Below are 17746 nucleotides of genomic sequence, written 5' to 3' on the forward strand. Positions count from 1 at the left end.
AATTAACTGCCTGTAATTTTCTCACTTAATCAATTAAATGCCCATCACAATTCCTCACAACACTGCAATATGTTTGATTTACACCAATATAAAACAAAGAAAAGCAGCAAATCCTCACTAACAGCGCTTGATGTTTTTTACTTGAAAAACAACTGAAATGTTTTGCATTCCCTTCTCCTTCACAAGTAGACAACTAAACATAGTAACTGAATTTTTATTCCTTACCTGTGGATTCATACACTAATTTCCCAGCCGGCAGAGCACTAACCAGCTGTCTGTCCAGGGCTAGCCCTAATCATTGATTTGTTATCAGATTTATGTGTAACACCAGAATTAATGCAATTTGGAGTGGCTGATGGTGTGTTGATTCTAGCAACTTTAGAGGATTGACTTTGCAAAGACACAGGAGAGTGCGGCGGTCTGATTCGGAGATTTGGCTTTGGAGGGACGCTGGTATACAAGGAAAGTATGCTTCAGTGGGAAGATGCTTTAACAGGGACAAAAGAAGCATCCCTGATCTGATATTTTGTGGAAAAGAGGCAGAATAGGGTATCTACAGTAAAATTCTTCAATTTAATCTTAGCCGTGCAGAAATGAATTCAAGAAATTTACATATAGCTCTGTTACATTTTCCATGTATAACTATTGGTCTTGTATAGTATGAAGATCTAAATCCAAGACCTGACAGAGGTGTATGTAAGGGGCATGTGACACTCTGGGGACATTTTACCCGGGGCCACCGGGTCAGAGTGTCACCAAGTAACGATTAAGACAAAAGGGGTCCCGACAGTTTAACAGTCCACTCCCACCATTACACTCATAGCCCACTGCGCAAATGGCCTTAACGATGAGGTAATAAGAGTCATTACTGCAGATCGGTCCATTAATGTAAAAGTCCTTCAACATCCAGATGTGGAGACATGAGAGGAAACAGGCAATGTTGAATAGGTTCTCTGTTACATGTTGTTAATTAAAGGCTTAAATATTTGTGGTAAATAGCAGGGCTCAGCACAACCTTCTACTTTAATGTGCACAAGATTGCTTTTTGCTTTTAACGTGAAAGAAAATATTTGGACCAAATTTAAAGTAGAAGCATTCAAAATAAAACAAATGAAATGCATCCAAAACTGTATTTCCTGTGTGTTTGAAGCAGAAGTTAAGCATGTTTGCCTGCCATTGACTGGATGTTACACACACAGTGATGAACATGGTAACAGAATGGTAGCACGATTGTCAGGGTCAGAGGTGGCCGCTAATTTCAGACATGTAAGTGCATGAAACATGTGCAGGTTTATATTCCCAGCAACAGCATTCAGCGCCCTCCGGTATTTAATGTTCACTTAGTTCAGCGCATCATTTTCTTCTTCATTTCTCCCTTTTTCTCTGCTGCTCACACGCAGACTCTCTCTGCCATCATATCTTTCACACACACTCTCTGGCTTCCTTGTTCTCATGTTCCCCTGGCTCTCCCCCTCCTACTCCTCCTGCTCATACAGGGCCCTCTAGTCTCATTATTACCTCTGTCTTTTTATTAGGCCCATTAGGGCTCTTAGGAGGCCTGTAATGATACTAAATGAATAGAGTGTGAACTGCTGTCTGTTTTAGGCCTAGCTCTCAATGACAGCTTCAAGCTTCACTGCCAGCCACTCAGTTTCGTCACTGTACTGAATAGGGATTCAATTACTAATCTGATGTGTACCTGTACTGTTGCATAGCCAGAGCACTTCTCTTTCCTGCAAACAATCACATCCCACAGTATGTTGAGGATTAGGTACCTTATAGTAATAGACAGGTGGTATAACGTTAAATTATATGGTACTGTGGTTCGGCATGTCCTGTAAAATCATGGGGTGTTTATAGTATATTTACAGTCACAGTACAGTAACTAGACTTTAATTTCAAATTCACCATCCCTTAATCCTGCGTTACAAAGACGGACTTTGACAAAGATGGACTTTGACACCGGAGACCAGGATTTGCCTCCTGAGTCCTGCATGTGGTTAGGTTTAGGCAACAAAAGCATTTTGGTTAAGGCTGGGGAAAATTGTGGTTTTCAGTTAAGCATTTATAAAGTAAACACATCACGCCTCATGCTTCATGCTTCAATTTTGACTTTTTCAGTATTCAACCAAAACCATGAAACCATGATTTCCCTTGCTATGAGTGCCTAAAAATAATAATATATTTAATAATATTTAAGTTTTTATCACGCTTTAGTGCTCTGAGTGGAAAATAAACTTGGCAAATACGTAAATAAGTTTCCCCTAAAACTAGACTAGCTTAGCAGAGTGTCAGTAAATGCCTCCTCAGCTTTTGAATCTAGTGAATTCACAAAGTAGTCTACTTTCTACGATAAACTGCTTTAAAATTACAAGTTTAATAGAAAGAAAGAAACCTGTCTCCTTGGATTTGCTGAAGATTGTCCAAAGGCAGAGTGCTGTATCTGCATTTTTAGGTGTATGACAGTGGTTTCTTAGTAGATAATGATGCATTATCTTATAGGACAGTGGAAAGCCTTGTCCCGGTTAAATTTTTTTGTCATCACAAGGGGAGAAGACTGGAGAGACAGAAACATAGACATTCCCCAGTTTGCTCAATATTGTGTCATGTTTGGTCAAACGGCAGTAAATCAGTGGGGTGAAATATTGATATTTCATCAGGGGGAATCACCTTCCACAGCGACACTTAACTCAGCCACCTCCGGGCGACGCACCTGAAGCTCCGGGGTGACCCCCGGGGAGTCAGGAAGTCACTCAGTAAATTGACTGGAAAGAAGAAGAAAAGTACAGGCTGAGGAAAAGAAAAAGATGAGGAGGGAAAGAGGAGTCAGCTGAAGAGGGTGACAGTTCTTTCATAGGAAAAGGAGTGTGAAGAAAAGGAGTATTGCAAAAAAAAAGAAAATTGAGCACATAACAAAAGAAATGGAGCCCCGAGCATGAAACAATTTAATGTATTATACACATAATAATAATAGCATTATTTTATATCTGAATCACTGCACCTTTACAACTGTTTTTTTCTAACTCACTTTGGCTTTTTCTAGACATGTAACATATTAAAAGTGTAGTCATTGATCCTCCATTATTCTTAATGCACCTTACAGGATTAAAGCCATTCAGTTTCTTGCAAACGTTTTGGGGATAGAGAGTAAATTCATTTGCGTTCCTGATGCAGCCTACAGTATCTACATTCAGTGATCCTGTAGTCGCCATCCCCCCCACCCACCACCCCCCACTAAACGTGTACCGGATGTCCTCCATCAGCTGTCTGTTTGTCAGATCTGAGGCTTGGATCGATCCCCCTTTCGCATTTGGTAGACTGATTACAATCTACTAATCAATGACACCCCCAGCACTCTTTTCTCTCTCTCTCTCTCCGTCGTTTCTCTATTTGCTTGATAAGAACCATCGGGAGGACCACTTTTAAGTCATCCTGCCCCATTCCCATCCATACAACCTCAGATTTAAGTAAGCATAGTGGTGGGTTAAAGTCCCTGGTCAATACCCCCAATCACCTTCCTATTCACTATAGAGCAGTGAAAGGTATTGTGGTGCTTGAGGTCCTTTCAGATGTCCGTCTGTTTGATGTGGTGTGTGTGAACGTTAGAGAAGAGAGTTGATGGGTCGACCTCGAGACCTTGGATGAATTGTAAACCCAGGTTCAGAAGGTTGAACATGAGACAAAAGAATCAAGAAGGTGCTTATCAGGTGGATATGTTTTGTGTTTTTTTGTTTTGTCTTGGACCGCCTCACCATCACCTTTGCTGGATTGAAAATCTTTCCCATTGCAGTACCATTATGTGACTTTTTAATAATAATGAACAATAATGAAATCAATCAGTAATTGTGTTTATGACTGATTTAACTTCCCATTTTAACCACAACTCTTTTTGTATATGCTTTAATGTGCTTTATTTCCAAAAGGGTTTTCTTGCCTTCGTTAGTCTCAATGTCTGAGGTTGCTTTCAGTGTCTTTGTACGTATGTTGTTATTAATTAGTCAGGTGACTTAAAATAGACGTAAAAATAATAAATAAATAATATATGAATGTAAAGAAATATAAATGACCACAAAGTGTAGATATACACAACATTACAACAAATACATACAAATCAAGTGAGCAAATGCCTCCGCTGGTGCAGGCCGGGAGGTGCAGTGGAAAGCTTTGGAAAAAAAGTGGACCTTAAGTTAAAGATTTGTTTTCTGCTTTTCAAATTTTCTTTTTAATAAATGAAAGAAATAAAATAAAAATAGGGTATCTCAGTCGTAACAAAAAATGGAATCTTCATTATTTTCAGTACAAAATAACAAAATCAATACGCTTTCAACATCATCTTTCAAAATACAGCATACTCTTTCATCGCAGCAACAGTCAGGGATGACTCTCTATAATGTCTCACCAAATCTACGGTTGGCCTCAACATATCCCTCTTAAAATTTCCACTAAACTTCAATGGCTTCAAATTGAGCTCCTTGTTTAACCCTTTCAAATGCCTTATAATAAAATGCAAATACTAAATGCTTCTATTGGCCTCTTTCTTGAAATTGCATGCGACTAATTGATTAACTTCATATAAAGAAAGCCCCCTGATGAAGTCTTGACAGCTGGAAAATGTTTGAGGAATGAAGCCCGCTGTATTGGAGAAGAGTTTTGCGACGTTGCTGGATAACTTCATATTATGACAGGTGGTAACACAAAAACCACAAATAATGGTTGCTTTATATTCAGTGCACTTCAAAATCCAGAATTGATTTTCTTTTGGCACAAAGACAAATTCTTTTTGTATTCATCTTCTTTACCGTGACAAGAACAAGAGATGGTTAGGTTTAAGGGTGGATTTGTCCTCACTAAGCGGTGTCTCATGTACTTATGTACGGGGGTTGCAAAAGGACTGACTGTTGACGGTTGATAGCCGAAGTAGCTCTGGCTCGTGTTTCAAAGGCCTCTACTCTTGACTGATTTATATTTTCCCCTTAAGCCACCACATACCGTCATCGGCCAGTGTTTCAAGTTGGACTTCTCCAGGGATTATGCGGCATTATATACACAGCCCATAAAACATACGGAGGACTTGGGACAGCCAATTACAGTGCAGTGAGGTTAATGGGTTGATGTCATGATTTGCCATGTGGTTATACAGTGTCCAGCAGTACCTGAAAGACAAATCTCAACAAGTAACTTTCTTTTTAATACTGCAGGTTTTTCCACTCTCTCGCTGGCAGACCAGATGAGTCTTCTGCAGAGTGCCTGGATGGAGATCCTGGTGCTGAGCATCGTGTTTCGCTCGCTTCCCTGTGAGGACGAGATTGTGTACGCAGAGGACTATGTGGTGGACGAGGAGCAGGCGAGGATCTCAAACCTGCTGGACCTGCACGTCGCCATCCTGCCGCTGGTCCGACGCTACAAGAAGCTGCGCATGGAGAAGGAGGAGTTTGTTGCGCTCAAAGCCATCGCCCTGGCCAACTCAGGTGTGGTTAACCTCCTCAGTGTCACTGTGTGCTAGTATTAACATTGTTCAAACCATCTGAACTTTATTTTAACTTCTACTGGAGAAACTAAAGATTCCAATTATATCAAAGGCTGAATTTTGGGTAAATATTGGTGATGCAGTCTTTATATTGCGTCAATGAAAAGCTGGAACAAGATGATACAGAATATATATATATATATATATATATATATATGATACTGTCATGCAATGTGGAATAAGATATTTTTTCTGACATTAAAGTGGAAATACAATAAAAACTATTTTAGAGTTTGCACTGTAAAACAAAGTGTGAATTTGGTTCAGGCACTTAACAAAAAATGTTTATATTTAAAGGTATCATTAAGAATGTATTTTTATCGTAAATCACCGTAATTTGGCAAAATATCTTTTATTTTGCTCTACAACCGCGGAGGTGTCATGACAGGAAGGTACATCCCTATGTTAAATCTTAAATAAATCAAGATAGTTGGCATTTAATTAAAGCAAACAAAGAAATAAAACAAAACAAATGTCAAGTGGTCGTCTATATCTGGTGAGCCGATCACTTCCAAAATGAAGGACACCTGATAAGAGGGGGACAAAAAGGTCAGAGCCATGGTTGTTTCATTTAACACTCCCTATGTGTGAGAGTGTGTGTGCATCTATATTTTAATTTGTGTGCACATGCATGTGTGTGCGTGTGTGTGACTGTCACATTGCACTCTCATTCTCTCCATCTCCATAACAGTAGCTGCCAGCGCTCCACAGCCGAGGGAGATATATTTAGCATTTCATTAGGAAAACAGGGGCTGTCAATAAAATGTGTTAAGTGGAGTGGAATGAGCGTTGGGGAGTGACGGGCCTCGTTTGTTCCAATGTGAAGATGCTGCGCCCGTATCGACAGTTTGCTTTTCATGAGGCCGGGCCTGTCCCCCACTAATCAATGCCTGTTAGGAGTCTTTTCTCCTGCCTGACTGAAAAATGAAAAATGCTGAGACCAGAGCTTTAGTCTTCTGATGACAAACTCTCCAGTGGAGGGAGGGGAGGATAAATGGGAGGAGTGAGGTGGGGGGGGGGGGATCTAAAGGTAAGGGAGAAGTGTGAGAGAGGATGGCAGGGGTTGAGAGGGAGGCTCAGGGAGGGCGAAAGGGCAGCTTCGCCTCGTTTGAACACAGTCTCGGAGAGCTCCGGCTCCAGGGGTCCTGTGGGTGTGACAGCTGTGGAAATTCATGGCCATTGATTTTGTAATTAGCGGAGTATCGACGGGATTGACGCCAGGCTGCTGACGGATTACATGGAAATTGTTTCTTCAAAGTTAGTTTTGCATTCCGCCCCTAACCTCCTTAAACTCACACACACACACACACACACCTATATATGAACACACTGCATTTACACACACTGACACACATTTTTATTCTACATACTGCTTCTCCCCCTCCTCTCTCTGCTTCACACACACACACGCTTGCACAGCTAAACGAGGATCAGATCAGTATTAACATGAAGGTTTCAAATGAAGAGCGCTGGAACACATGTGCGGTCCACATAGCCTAGTTAATTTCCCAAGATAGAAACGCAATTTACACAGAAGGCGACTGGTAAAAGAGACTTAATCAGTCAGTTAGGAACATAATTAGCCTTGTACTTTCCTTTTTTCTGCCTCATTTACATGTTTGTACACGGTCTTACTTCACTCCGCAACTTTCATGACACATAGCAGAGCTGATCTAATTCACTCAACACGCTTCAATCAGCAGCAGCGTTTGGTTTAGTTTTAGTAATACAGTGCGTTTAGGATGAGACGAGGCCATCTTATTCTGTTAGATATACCAGGATGAATTGTTTGGATTCAATTATAATACCGAATTGAATCCACATTTTGTTGTACACAATTGTATCTGTGAGTTAATGAATTGTGGATATGATACACACACAGATTAGACTTGACACTGTAAGTCTGTGCAGTGATACTGGCTGAAAGCAAACCACTGCTTGTCCATTAAAACACTCTGTCAGCTTGTCCTTTGGAGGACAAGCCTGTTTTTTTCCAAACTTGTAGACTTACACATAGAGCAGTTTTTAATAAGTCTCAACTGGTTTTATTTTAGAGCATATACATAAGGGGGCCAACTGCTCTTTCTTATGGAAATGAAGGCCATCTGCCGCCATCATTCAGCTGAACGATATCCTAGTAATACAGCCATCTGAATTCATTAGCAGGGGGGATGTATGTGGTCCATGATACCAAAAGAAATGAATCTTTTTCCTGTCCCACCATATATTTATACAGACCTATAGCACCTCTCCCCCTCTCTCCCTAGAGTCCCAGCCACGCATAGGCATTTATTTAAGGAGCGTCATTAACCACTAACAAGAGAAAACCTCTCTCCAAAATCACATGTTTACAAAGACAGGCTGCAGAATTTAAAGCTGTAGATCTTTTATCATACTGCACATTTGTTTTTCATTGATTACATTACATGAATACATCATGTGTAGCTTTAAAATATAAATTATCTTTCTTTCTTCCTTCCTCCTCCGCCACCCTTCTTGTTTCAGACTCCATGCATATAGAGAACATTGAGGCGGTCCAAAGGCTCCAGGATTCTCTCCACGAGGCTCTGCAGGACTTTGAGGGCTCCCAGCATCCAGAGGACCCTCGACGGGCAGGCAAGCTGTTAATGACGCTGCCTCTGCTCCGTCAGACCGCCACCAAGGCGGTTCAGCACTTCTACAGCATCAAAATGCAGGGCAAAGTCCCCATGCACAAACTATTCCTCGAGATGTTGGAGGCCAAGGCTTGACACCCAGGCCTGACGTTTGACAGACAGCTGCATCACCCGATGGGAGGCGAGGGACAGCCCATAAAAAATGAAGGTGGTGTGCCAATTCACAGTGAAAGGATGAAGCTTGGACTACTGAGTCATTTTAACACTTTTAAATGGTAACAAACATGAAAGAAAAAGGGACTTGAGATAGTTTTAAAAACGGTGAATATCAACCTGATTGACATGGGATCATGATGATGTATATTAAGATGTTGTGTACAGAAATCAGGCAACCGAGGTCTTGTTATAACCAGAGACCCATTGCTCTATATCACCTGAAGCTTCTGTGAATTTGTTTCTTATCTTATTTTCATCTCAAAATGGAACTGTGTTAATATAAATGTCCTAAAGAACTGTACGGCTACGTAGCCACGTTACGTGTTTTTGTTTCTTCCTTTCACATTTTCTAATCTGAGTTGTTAAAGCAATAGTCTCTAACTGGTCTACATATAATATGTGTACTGTATATTGTGTGAAATTGCACTCGGCGGTTAGGGGGGGAGAATTGTTAAGACATATTCTTATATTCATCATCAAAGAAAGCGGTACCCGCCATGGGTATGTGAGATTCTCGATTTCCTCGTAATATATTTACCTCGTACTAGTAGCTTCAATGACTCAACCGTTTTAGTCAACTTGGTGCTTACAGAAGGACAATGGTTGGCTAGTGATTATAGTTCACAAAGAGTTTGCACTAAGCATCTATGAATAATATGGCGATAATGGTTATTGTTCTATGGAGCTCTTTCTGGTAACGTCTGAGTCTCAGTCGGTGGTTTTTGCTTATAGTGACTAAATCCCCTCCTCACTTCTCTCTGTGATCAATGTCATACACACATATTGGCAACTAAGCATACTGTGAAAAATACAGGTGATAAGCTATATTCTGTACTAGGGATTTTTAAACTAAACTCTATTGGCTTGTTAAAAAAAGATGAAAGTTATTTTTATTGAAATGCAGGTAATTGACACAACAACAGCAACATCTATGCAATTTAATGCAATCTAATCTGCTCCTTAATGCAACCTGATAGCCCTGCAATAAATACTACCTTTGTGATGTTTATAATGTTCAGTTTGTGTCCGATAGGTGCTGAGTCAACACTCTGGTAAGTTTTGAGTCTATAGTTTGTAATGGTGCTGTATTAGATTGCAATATATTGTATAGGCTTTGCTTTTTCTTGAATGCACCCTGCCCCCCTTTGTTTAGGTTGTATTCTCAAACAACAAGTGTCACTATATTGATAGCCTTAGTTATACAGCTAAACACGTTAGTCCTTTCTTTGTTTTCGGTCAAAGTCGTATGTGATACCAAAGTCTGTATGCTAGCCTCACGCATCTATACATTAAACAGTTTTTATGAGCCTGTATTTTGTTCTCAGTGTACTACAGATTAAATGTTGGGATTCTGAGAGGGTGAATTTTTGGAAATTTTGACTCTTCTGTTGTTGGGCATTAAATTTAAGATATTTTACATTCTGATTTCCAACTAATTCACAAGTGAGACTCATCAGAGGCCTCTTATCTTCATGAATGGCAATATTGGGCACAATTTCCCCCCTTTTATGACAATTTGAAAAAGATTTTCCAAACTATATCAGCAACACTAAAACTCACCCATAAATAAACAGTCAATAGCCATAACTGCCATAGCTGAACCTTGATTTCCCTTTATTCTTATGAAGTGTCATTTTTAAGGTGGCACATTCAAATAAAAATAATGCACATTTTTTTCTCCGTAATACCTATCAGTTGTTTCCTTGATAGTTTAAATTTAAGACGGCTGCCTTTTAAAACAGTTTGGATGCGCCAGTATAACAGATTACTAGAGGTCAAAATTTTGTGTGCAACAATATAATGACACTTGTGTTTCTGAGAAGAACTTGAATTACCCTCTTAATTGAAACAATAATGACAGAATATATCAGACCTCAGATTACGTCTCACTGATGTTCTGTATCTTTGGCAGTTTCTTTGCTCATGTTTATTGAAGGTGCTACTGATTCAGATTGGCACTGTATGTACATTTCTGACACTCTGACACGCTGAGGTGCACAAACTAAGTTAACAAATCTGTATATTCCAGAAGTGATAATAGACTTTTATAGGGTAATACCTATCAGTTGTAAACCAGTTGCCAAATTATTTTAAAAAAGCACTACAAATATCGTGACACAGTTATAACATGTTATCAGAAGATCAAATAATACAATAATAGATTAATCAGCTGCTCTTAGAATTTTAGTGAGACAGATATTGTCCCTTATGAACACTTTAAATCAGTAGTGACTTCAAAGTGTCAAGTGCCATTAGCTTCTGCCCAAACAAGAAGAAAACATCAAGCCAAGCGACCAGTAACCACAGACGTAGGCCACTTGAAAAGATCCCCACAGGAACACACGCTATTGATTCACTCTAATGTAATGCATAGATAATTATAACCCAATGCAGTAGAGAATACAATTCCCATGATGCATTTCCCTAAATGTGTAACCAGTTAATTCATCCCCGATTGAAGCGAGGGATGTAACGCCTCTGTACAGTAGAGAACCAAAGCGTAGAGTCTTCATATACTTTAAAATGAAACACAAGTATCAATGATGAAACTGCATTTTGAGCCGGCCAGTGAAACATGGATGTTATTTACAACAAATTATTAATGGTGATATCTTCATTCTGCTAATTCTGCTTTTCATTTTGGGGAGTCTCTAAACCTTACAAAGGCTGTAATAGCTGCTCAACGAGATGAAAATCTTTATCTTTTTTCTTCAGCCAGTACATGCATTGATTAAACATCTCTTTGTTTATGTGAGACACTGTGTGGGGTGTCACCCTGTAGCCTAACTAAGAGATGAAACTACCATAAAATATATATATATATATATATATTTCACATTATGATGGTTAAAAGAGAGCGTTTAAATGAGCTGATGTTGTTTGTGAACACGTTCTGGCCAGAAACTTGACCAAACCAGGCAAACTTACCTCTCTCCCTCTGACCAGAGTAGCTCCTCTGTGCACTTTGAAGACTGGTAGCAGATAATTGTTACCCAACTTTCCCTTCTTCTCAAATTAATGTAAGAAAATAAAATAAAAATGCTTAATTTATTTTCAGAGTTCTAAAAACGGTTCTACTGCATCCAATTAATTCTAATTGTCTCCTAAGCTGAAATTCTCAATAGAAATGGAGCAATTAAATTTCTGCTTTGGCTTTACCTTGGGGACAAGAGACATTTTATTTCGGTTGACGGTGGGGAGGGTTTGTCTAAACTTTAACATAGGCGATTTCATGGGTGTCTGTAATAGTTTCATAACAGACCGATCACTGGGCTATGCAAGGCAAATATGGCCACCTATGTTCCTTGTGTTGTGGAGCATCAGATTGACATTTAGTTGTGCTTTGTTTACAATGTGGACCTGCTGTACACTGCAAATGTATTGTGCACATTTCACCGTACATACTGTAACTTCTGTGCATTGATGTAACTATGAGGAAGTTGCCCGTTGAATGAATTTCTCATGATGTATTAGCAACTTCAACACAAATTCAGAGCCCACCTGAATAGCTGTGTAATATAAATCACTGTACTGAGTCAAGTGAGAATAATAAGTGAGTTATATTTGGTCTAAGGTGGGAAATTCTCTCATTTGCCTTTTCCTTTCTGTGTCATTGTGTATCTCACTGTTGAAACACACACTCTGTGTTATCATCGATTTTGGTTATCAGCACAGCAGGATGTATACCAAGTGAAGTAGTCTAGACCCTATACCTCTGTTCATATTTTGAAAATTACACTGAGTTTGGAAGCGGGCCATGGGTTCCTCCTGGGAATCTGTGGCACAGAAATAAAGTGACATCACTCACTGGGTATTAAAAAAATGTAGATGAACCTACTGCAATTGGGGAGCACATTTCTCGGAGGAGAAAGCTGCTTATTCGCTGCTCCATTTGCGGACTTATCTCCATGCACTCTGAGATGAAGAGATTTACATAAAGCATGGAGAAACCTCCCTAGCCACGATGTATAAAGGACCCTGCTAGGTGTATGTAGCATAGACATGTGATTACCCAAGAGGTTTACTCCCCTCAAAAGCAAAATTTTAGCAATTGTGATATTGAAAGGGAGCTTTGGTTGATTTTAATTCTAAACGTAGCCCGTGCTCGGAAAAGGACAGGGTATCTATGCACACAAGTTCACGGTCCTGGTGAGAAAAGGAGGAGAAACGTGAGAAAGCCAACCACAGCTGGGTTTCACTGGACAGTATTGTGTGGCATTTTCTTGTGTTTTATTTGTTGTGTTCATGCCTAATGTACCCATGTGTAAATATATGCTTTTTTTTTTGGAGTGAGTCAGATCTAACAGTGCACTGAATGTACAGTGACAATAAAATCACATGATTTATGTAATCACTGCAAATGATTTTTTAAAAATATCTTTGAGTCAACGAACATGGGGAAGAATCGATCCACAAAAACAGTTGCCTCAGTAAGTTTGTACCTATGTTTACTGGCAAGGTTTTATTTTATGGATACTTAACAGGAGGGAACAAATACCCCCACACTGTCTCGTGTATCTGATGTCAATGTGTTTCGACCACGGTGGTCTTGGTCTGATCCTAACCCCAAACCTCAGACCTGAAGAAGACAATTTGTGATCTTAAGGTTGTCATGTCATCACAGAATGAAAGATACAAGATAGCAGGGTGTGGGTAATTGGGGGAGGGGGGGGTATAGATTGTCAACCAGCACCTGCTGAGACTTTTGGATGCATGTGCCATTAATTATCGGATACCATCAATAATCCTGTATTCTTAGATTTATAAAGCATTTTGAGCACATGTTTGATAAACCCTTAAATATGTCGAGATAGAGAACAAGACAATGATTTCACCCTACAATGATAGGGCACACCACACTGACACTGTACAATGTAATATAATTTTTTAAATATATGTTTTATTTGCACTTTCCTCTAACATATTACTCATGCACAGCCTTAACATTACCTAGTGGATGTAAGACGAAAATTGTAGTATATATAAAATAGCTGTCAAATAGTTGTCAGGTTTATTTTTGAAATCATTATAACTTGTGACTTCCTAAACTTTCTATATACTGTAAGGGTTTCATAAACAAGCTAAGGTCATATTTCATGATGAATTTACCTTTGACAGTAGGTCATTGTCTTCAAAGCAAGTTCTTTTCTCCACCTGTATGTAAGATAAAGTAACTTTTAAATTATTTGCTGCGATGTGCTGTTACTTTCATTGTATTTAATGGATATCAAGAAAATTTATAGTGACTAGTAATGGTAATTTTATGTTCTCATCAGAGGACGTTACAGTACAGCCTTGTCCCGATCTCAGGATAAGAAATGTCCAGTCAAACATTGCCTAGTGAGACCAATCATGTATGTGTGCGTCTGTCTGTGCCTTGGGGTGTAACGGCATCCTCCTGCTCTGACTGTCAGTTGGTTAGCTGTCTACAAAATGTCCCATTTGACCTTGCGTTGGCTACAACACTGGCTGAATGCACATCTGACACACTCCCTTCCTTTGTGGTGCAATCCTGTGGAAGTCATTTCATTTACTGGGCTTTCAACTTCAGCCAATATGGGGGTTGGGGGAGGAAGTCTGTGTTTAATCAGCCTGCCACAAGCCATTCCCCTAAACAAAATCAACTATGATGTCCAGCGAAAAGATCTCTCAACAGAAGATTGAATTAAACATATAAATGGGCTTGTCACTTTTTCATTTTTTATTTATTCTCTTGGCACGGCTTCACCCAGCACTCCATATTATTGCTGGAAATAACAACTGTGTGTTATCTTGTGGACTGTTCTGCACAGTATGTCAGCATTACCATTATATGAACGTGTAGGTGTTGGACTGCTGACAAATAAGGAAAGTAAAAGAAGCTCAAAAACAGAGGAAAACACGTAATCACTTGTCTTATGAAATTGTCGTCATTGCAGCTCTTCTCTCGTAGGACTACGAGTATTTTTTTCTCTGTTTTCAGTCTTGCAGAAGAGAATTAGGGCATGGCCCAGTGTCCTCAGAGTGACTTTCCATCTTGTAAACCATGTTTTATTCTCCTTAAATCGTCACCAGTCATTCGGCTTTTCTGTGCTTAAGAAGGGGCATTGACACTGTCACACTGCAGTGTGTTAATCAGGCAACCTTGTTGCCTACCTCTTTCAGAAAATCTATGATCACACTGTTAGTGCAACCTTGTACTGTCACCACTGGCTTTAGCTCCACTACCGTATGCTCAAACGCCTGCCTTTGCCTCATGCGAGGATTATTCAGCGGCTGAGGTGAGAGTCCACTGAGAATAGGATGTAAAGTGTCAGTCATGGTTACCCAGAGTAGTGTTGTCTTAGACAATGTAACTAGGTGAAAGTGAGTGAAGGAGATAGGAAACCATCAATATGTTCCCTGTGTAAATTGAAGAAGGTCATGATTTATAGCTCCCAGCTACAGCGTACATATATGCTGAATCTACTGTTTTTTTCCCCACCACTGTCGCCTGGCTCAAGGACAGGTAAGGGTGCCTTTCTCCGCAGCTCATCTCCACCACCACGCAGTCTGTGGCACTTTGTGATGGACAGCCCAGAGAAAGGACAGTGCTTTTCAAAATGAGTTGAGCGCCATCTGTAGGTAGCCACGGTGACTGAGTGACACTACCTCTGGTGTATAGAGAGTGCAGGGATGAAACAAGCGATCAGACATGCGTTAAAATGGTGCACACTGCTACCTGTGTTGCTCCTCATCCACCTGCCTCTTTGGAGTTTTCATCACCTCATCAGTCACGTCCGTCTTTCACTCTCCTTTCACTCGGGGACTCAGACAGAGCAGGGGCAGCTGTGGGTTTTCTAAGGCCTCATAACAGCTGCAAACCCCGCATGGCATTGCATCTGTTCAAGTCTGGCAGCACTATGGCCTGTATCTCGACTAAAGCAAGTTACATTACAGTTCTCTCTGGTCTTACCCTATTAACCAGTGAGCAGATGGAAATTATATGGTAGGGTGTTAGGTCTGAAAATGGACTTGCAAGCATTTTGCTGTCTCAAGCACGCAGCTTAAAATGGGACAATTTTAAATAAGGACACATGAGAGAAATCAGGACTTGGCAGTAAATTCATTCAAGGTGGCAGAAGGAATACTGTGTCTTCTCTGAATCTTAAAGTTCCTAATTTATTTGGATGATTTATTATGTCTGGGTGCCTCTGACGTTGTTACTTTGCCTTTGGAGGGATCTAGACGTAACAAATGGAGCACTCATTAGCATTTGACCTCCACATTATGCTTTGTTTACCTGCCTTTCCTCACCTCTATATCTCCTCAGACAAAATCAGGGCTTTTTACAGAAGGCTCAGAGTGTGACACAGTTTTGTTTCTGGGCGGTAAAGGTAAGTACCACATTTGCATTGCAAGATTTCTCAAACAACTTGAGCATGCAGAATCAAGGGTGTGTGGGGGGGGGGGTGCTCCGCTCCTCTGGGACGTAGCCACTCCCAGACGCTGTCGTCTAGGCTCGGGAGTCCTGACAGCTGCTTAAATCCCCAGAGATGATAGAAGTATGAACAAAAGTTACAGTACAGAGTCACAGGCACATCCTGTTGTGCGAAGGGAAGAGACTGTTTGGATTGGAAGTTGTTCACCACTTATTGCTTGTGACCAGAAATGTTGAAAAGTTCGTGCTTGCTTTTTGCATTAAAGGGATTTGAGCCGATATATTTTGGTGTGCCTCTGGTCACATCCAGTGTTCATTCATGCAGTACAACCATACCAGAAAAAAGGAAAACACATGTTATATGGTACAAGTAATGTCAAATCAAATGGAGAAAAAAAGAATTATATATAGCTGAAAAACATCATTACAATTGCAATTATATGCTCTGTGCAATATTAACATTTCCACATTTCATGCATAAGCAGGTCATGCATCTAGTGTGTGTAAAGAGAACCATAAGCAACAAGTAATGGCACACATTCACAACCCCCCCCCCCCCCCCCCCCCCCCCCCCCACACACACACACACACACACATTATATTACCAGACCGGGGGGTGTGGCAGGTAGATGTGTGTGCTATAGTTAATTGCGCAACGAGAAACTGTTCTGTAATTTATTTCTTGCCTGTCCATACAAGAGTGATCATGAAACCCCATTCATTTCACAGAACACAATTTTCATATTTAATGAGCATGACTCCAATACAATTACAGTAATTAGTCAAATCTCACTCACGGCCAATGGAGCTCGCCACCATTATTAGTGGATCTTATTAATGATGTTGCACATGTGGTGCTCATAGGGTAATTGAGGGCATGTGTGGGTATGGGAACAGGGGTACTGGGGATTGGAAAGCAGTGGTGGTGTCAGTCTGTTTTCTGTCTCTGCTGGGCCTTATGTTAAATGGAGGTCTGCTCGATATTAACTTTGAGATGTTTAAACATGGTGGCAGGTAGAGCTATTGATTTGACAATACGGCCGACTGCAGGGGCTTTTGCATTAAATAGGATAACTTGAATTCTACATAAATTCAACTCAATCACTGACTTTGGAAAGACACATCAGTTCGTTGCTCCATTGGCTGACCTGAACATTTGTGTTTCACAGGCTGCTTTAAATAATTGCAAATCATTTCACAGCATCAGCACCGTGCTCTGGACCCAGGAGGATCACAGCAAAAAAGACAAAGGGAGACACTGGGAAAAGAAGTCCATTTACTGTGAGTTATGATACTGCAGTGTCTGACATTTTGGAGGTTTGTAGAGCTTCTCTTTCCAGACTGATCCTTATTAAACCTATAGAGCTGTGTTGTATAGGCAACAAAAGCATGCAGCAGCAAGTGACACATTTTTCTTTGTGATGGCATGTGCTGCTGTGATGAGAAGATTTTCTAATGTGGACTTACATCTGTGATATTACATTTAGAAATCTGAAAGAGGGCAACTTTTTACATTTTGCTAACATGTCTCAGAAAAGTAGAACAAGCTAAAAAGGTAACATACAGCACTTCCGCTTTGTGTACACACTGAAAGCTATGTCTTATGTAGTTTCATGTGCTTTGAACCAGTGAGTGTCAGGGTTGATGTTTATAAGGAGGCAATAATTTTAATCAAAGAAAAGTGACTTAATGGCCTCTTATCCAATTAAGGGCAGTGTCACAGCTGAGTTAATGAGTGTGACGCTGTAACAGAAAAACCTCTATTAACATGACATAATTAGCAGAACATGGTGGAATTAGACAGCAGCAATGACAGTGCTTTGGTGTTTTTGTAATTAAACACTGGAAAAGACAACAATTAAGCCAAATCTTAAAACCCCAGTCTCAATCAAGCCAGAGAGGACATGCATTGTTTTTGGGAAAGCTCTTGAGACGGGCCTGCTGTTGTGTGAAGTTTGAATTAGAGTTCAAAGATAAGAGCTGAATGTG

General features: G+C 40.2%; 1 protein-coding gene across 2 annotated transcripts in view; it reads left to right on the forward strand.

Moving 5' to 3' along the window:
- The window catches only part of LOC123978182 (steroid hormone receptor ERR2-like), a 76256-nt gene extending 66592 nt beyond the window's left edge, over positions 1-9664 (forward strand). For both annotated transcript variants that reach the window (XM_046061340.1, XM_046061339.1), the window contains exons 6-7: positions 5199-5468; positions 8033-9664. In XM_046061340.1, coding sequence (XP_045917296.1) covers positions 5199-5468; positions 8033-8277 — 515 coding nt within the window. In that variant the 3' untranslated portion in view covers positions 8278-9664. The remainder of the gene's footprint in view (positions 1-5198; positions 5469-8032) is intronic.
- Positions 9665-17746: the final 8082 nt, after the last annotated feature.

Source organism: Micropterus dolomieu, linkage group LG10, assembly GCF_021292245.1.
Source record: "Micropterus dolomieu isolate WLL.071019.BEF.003 ecotype Adirondacks linkage group LG10, ASM2129224v1, whole genome shotgun sequence".
NCBI lineage: Eukaryota > Metazoa > Chordata > Actinopteri > Centrarchiformes > Centrarchidae > Micropterus > Micropterus dolomieu.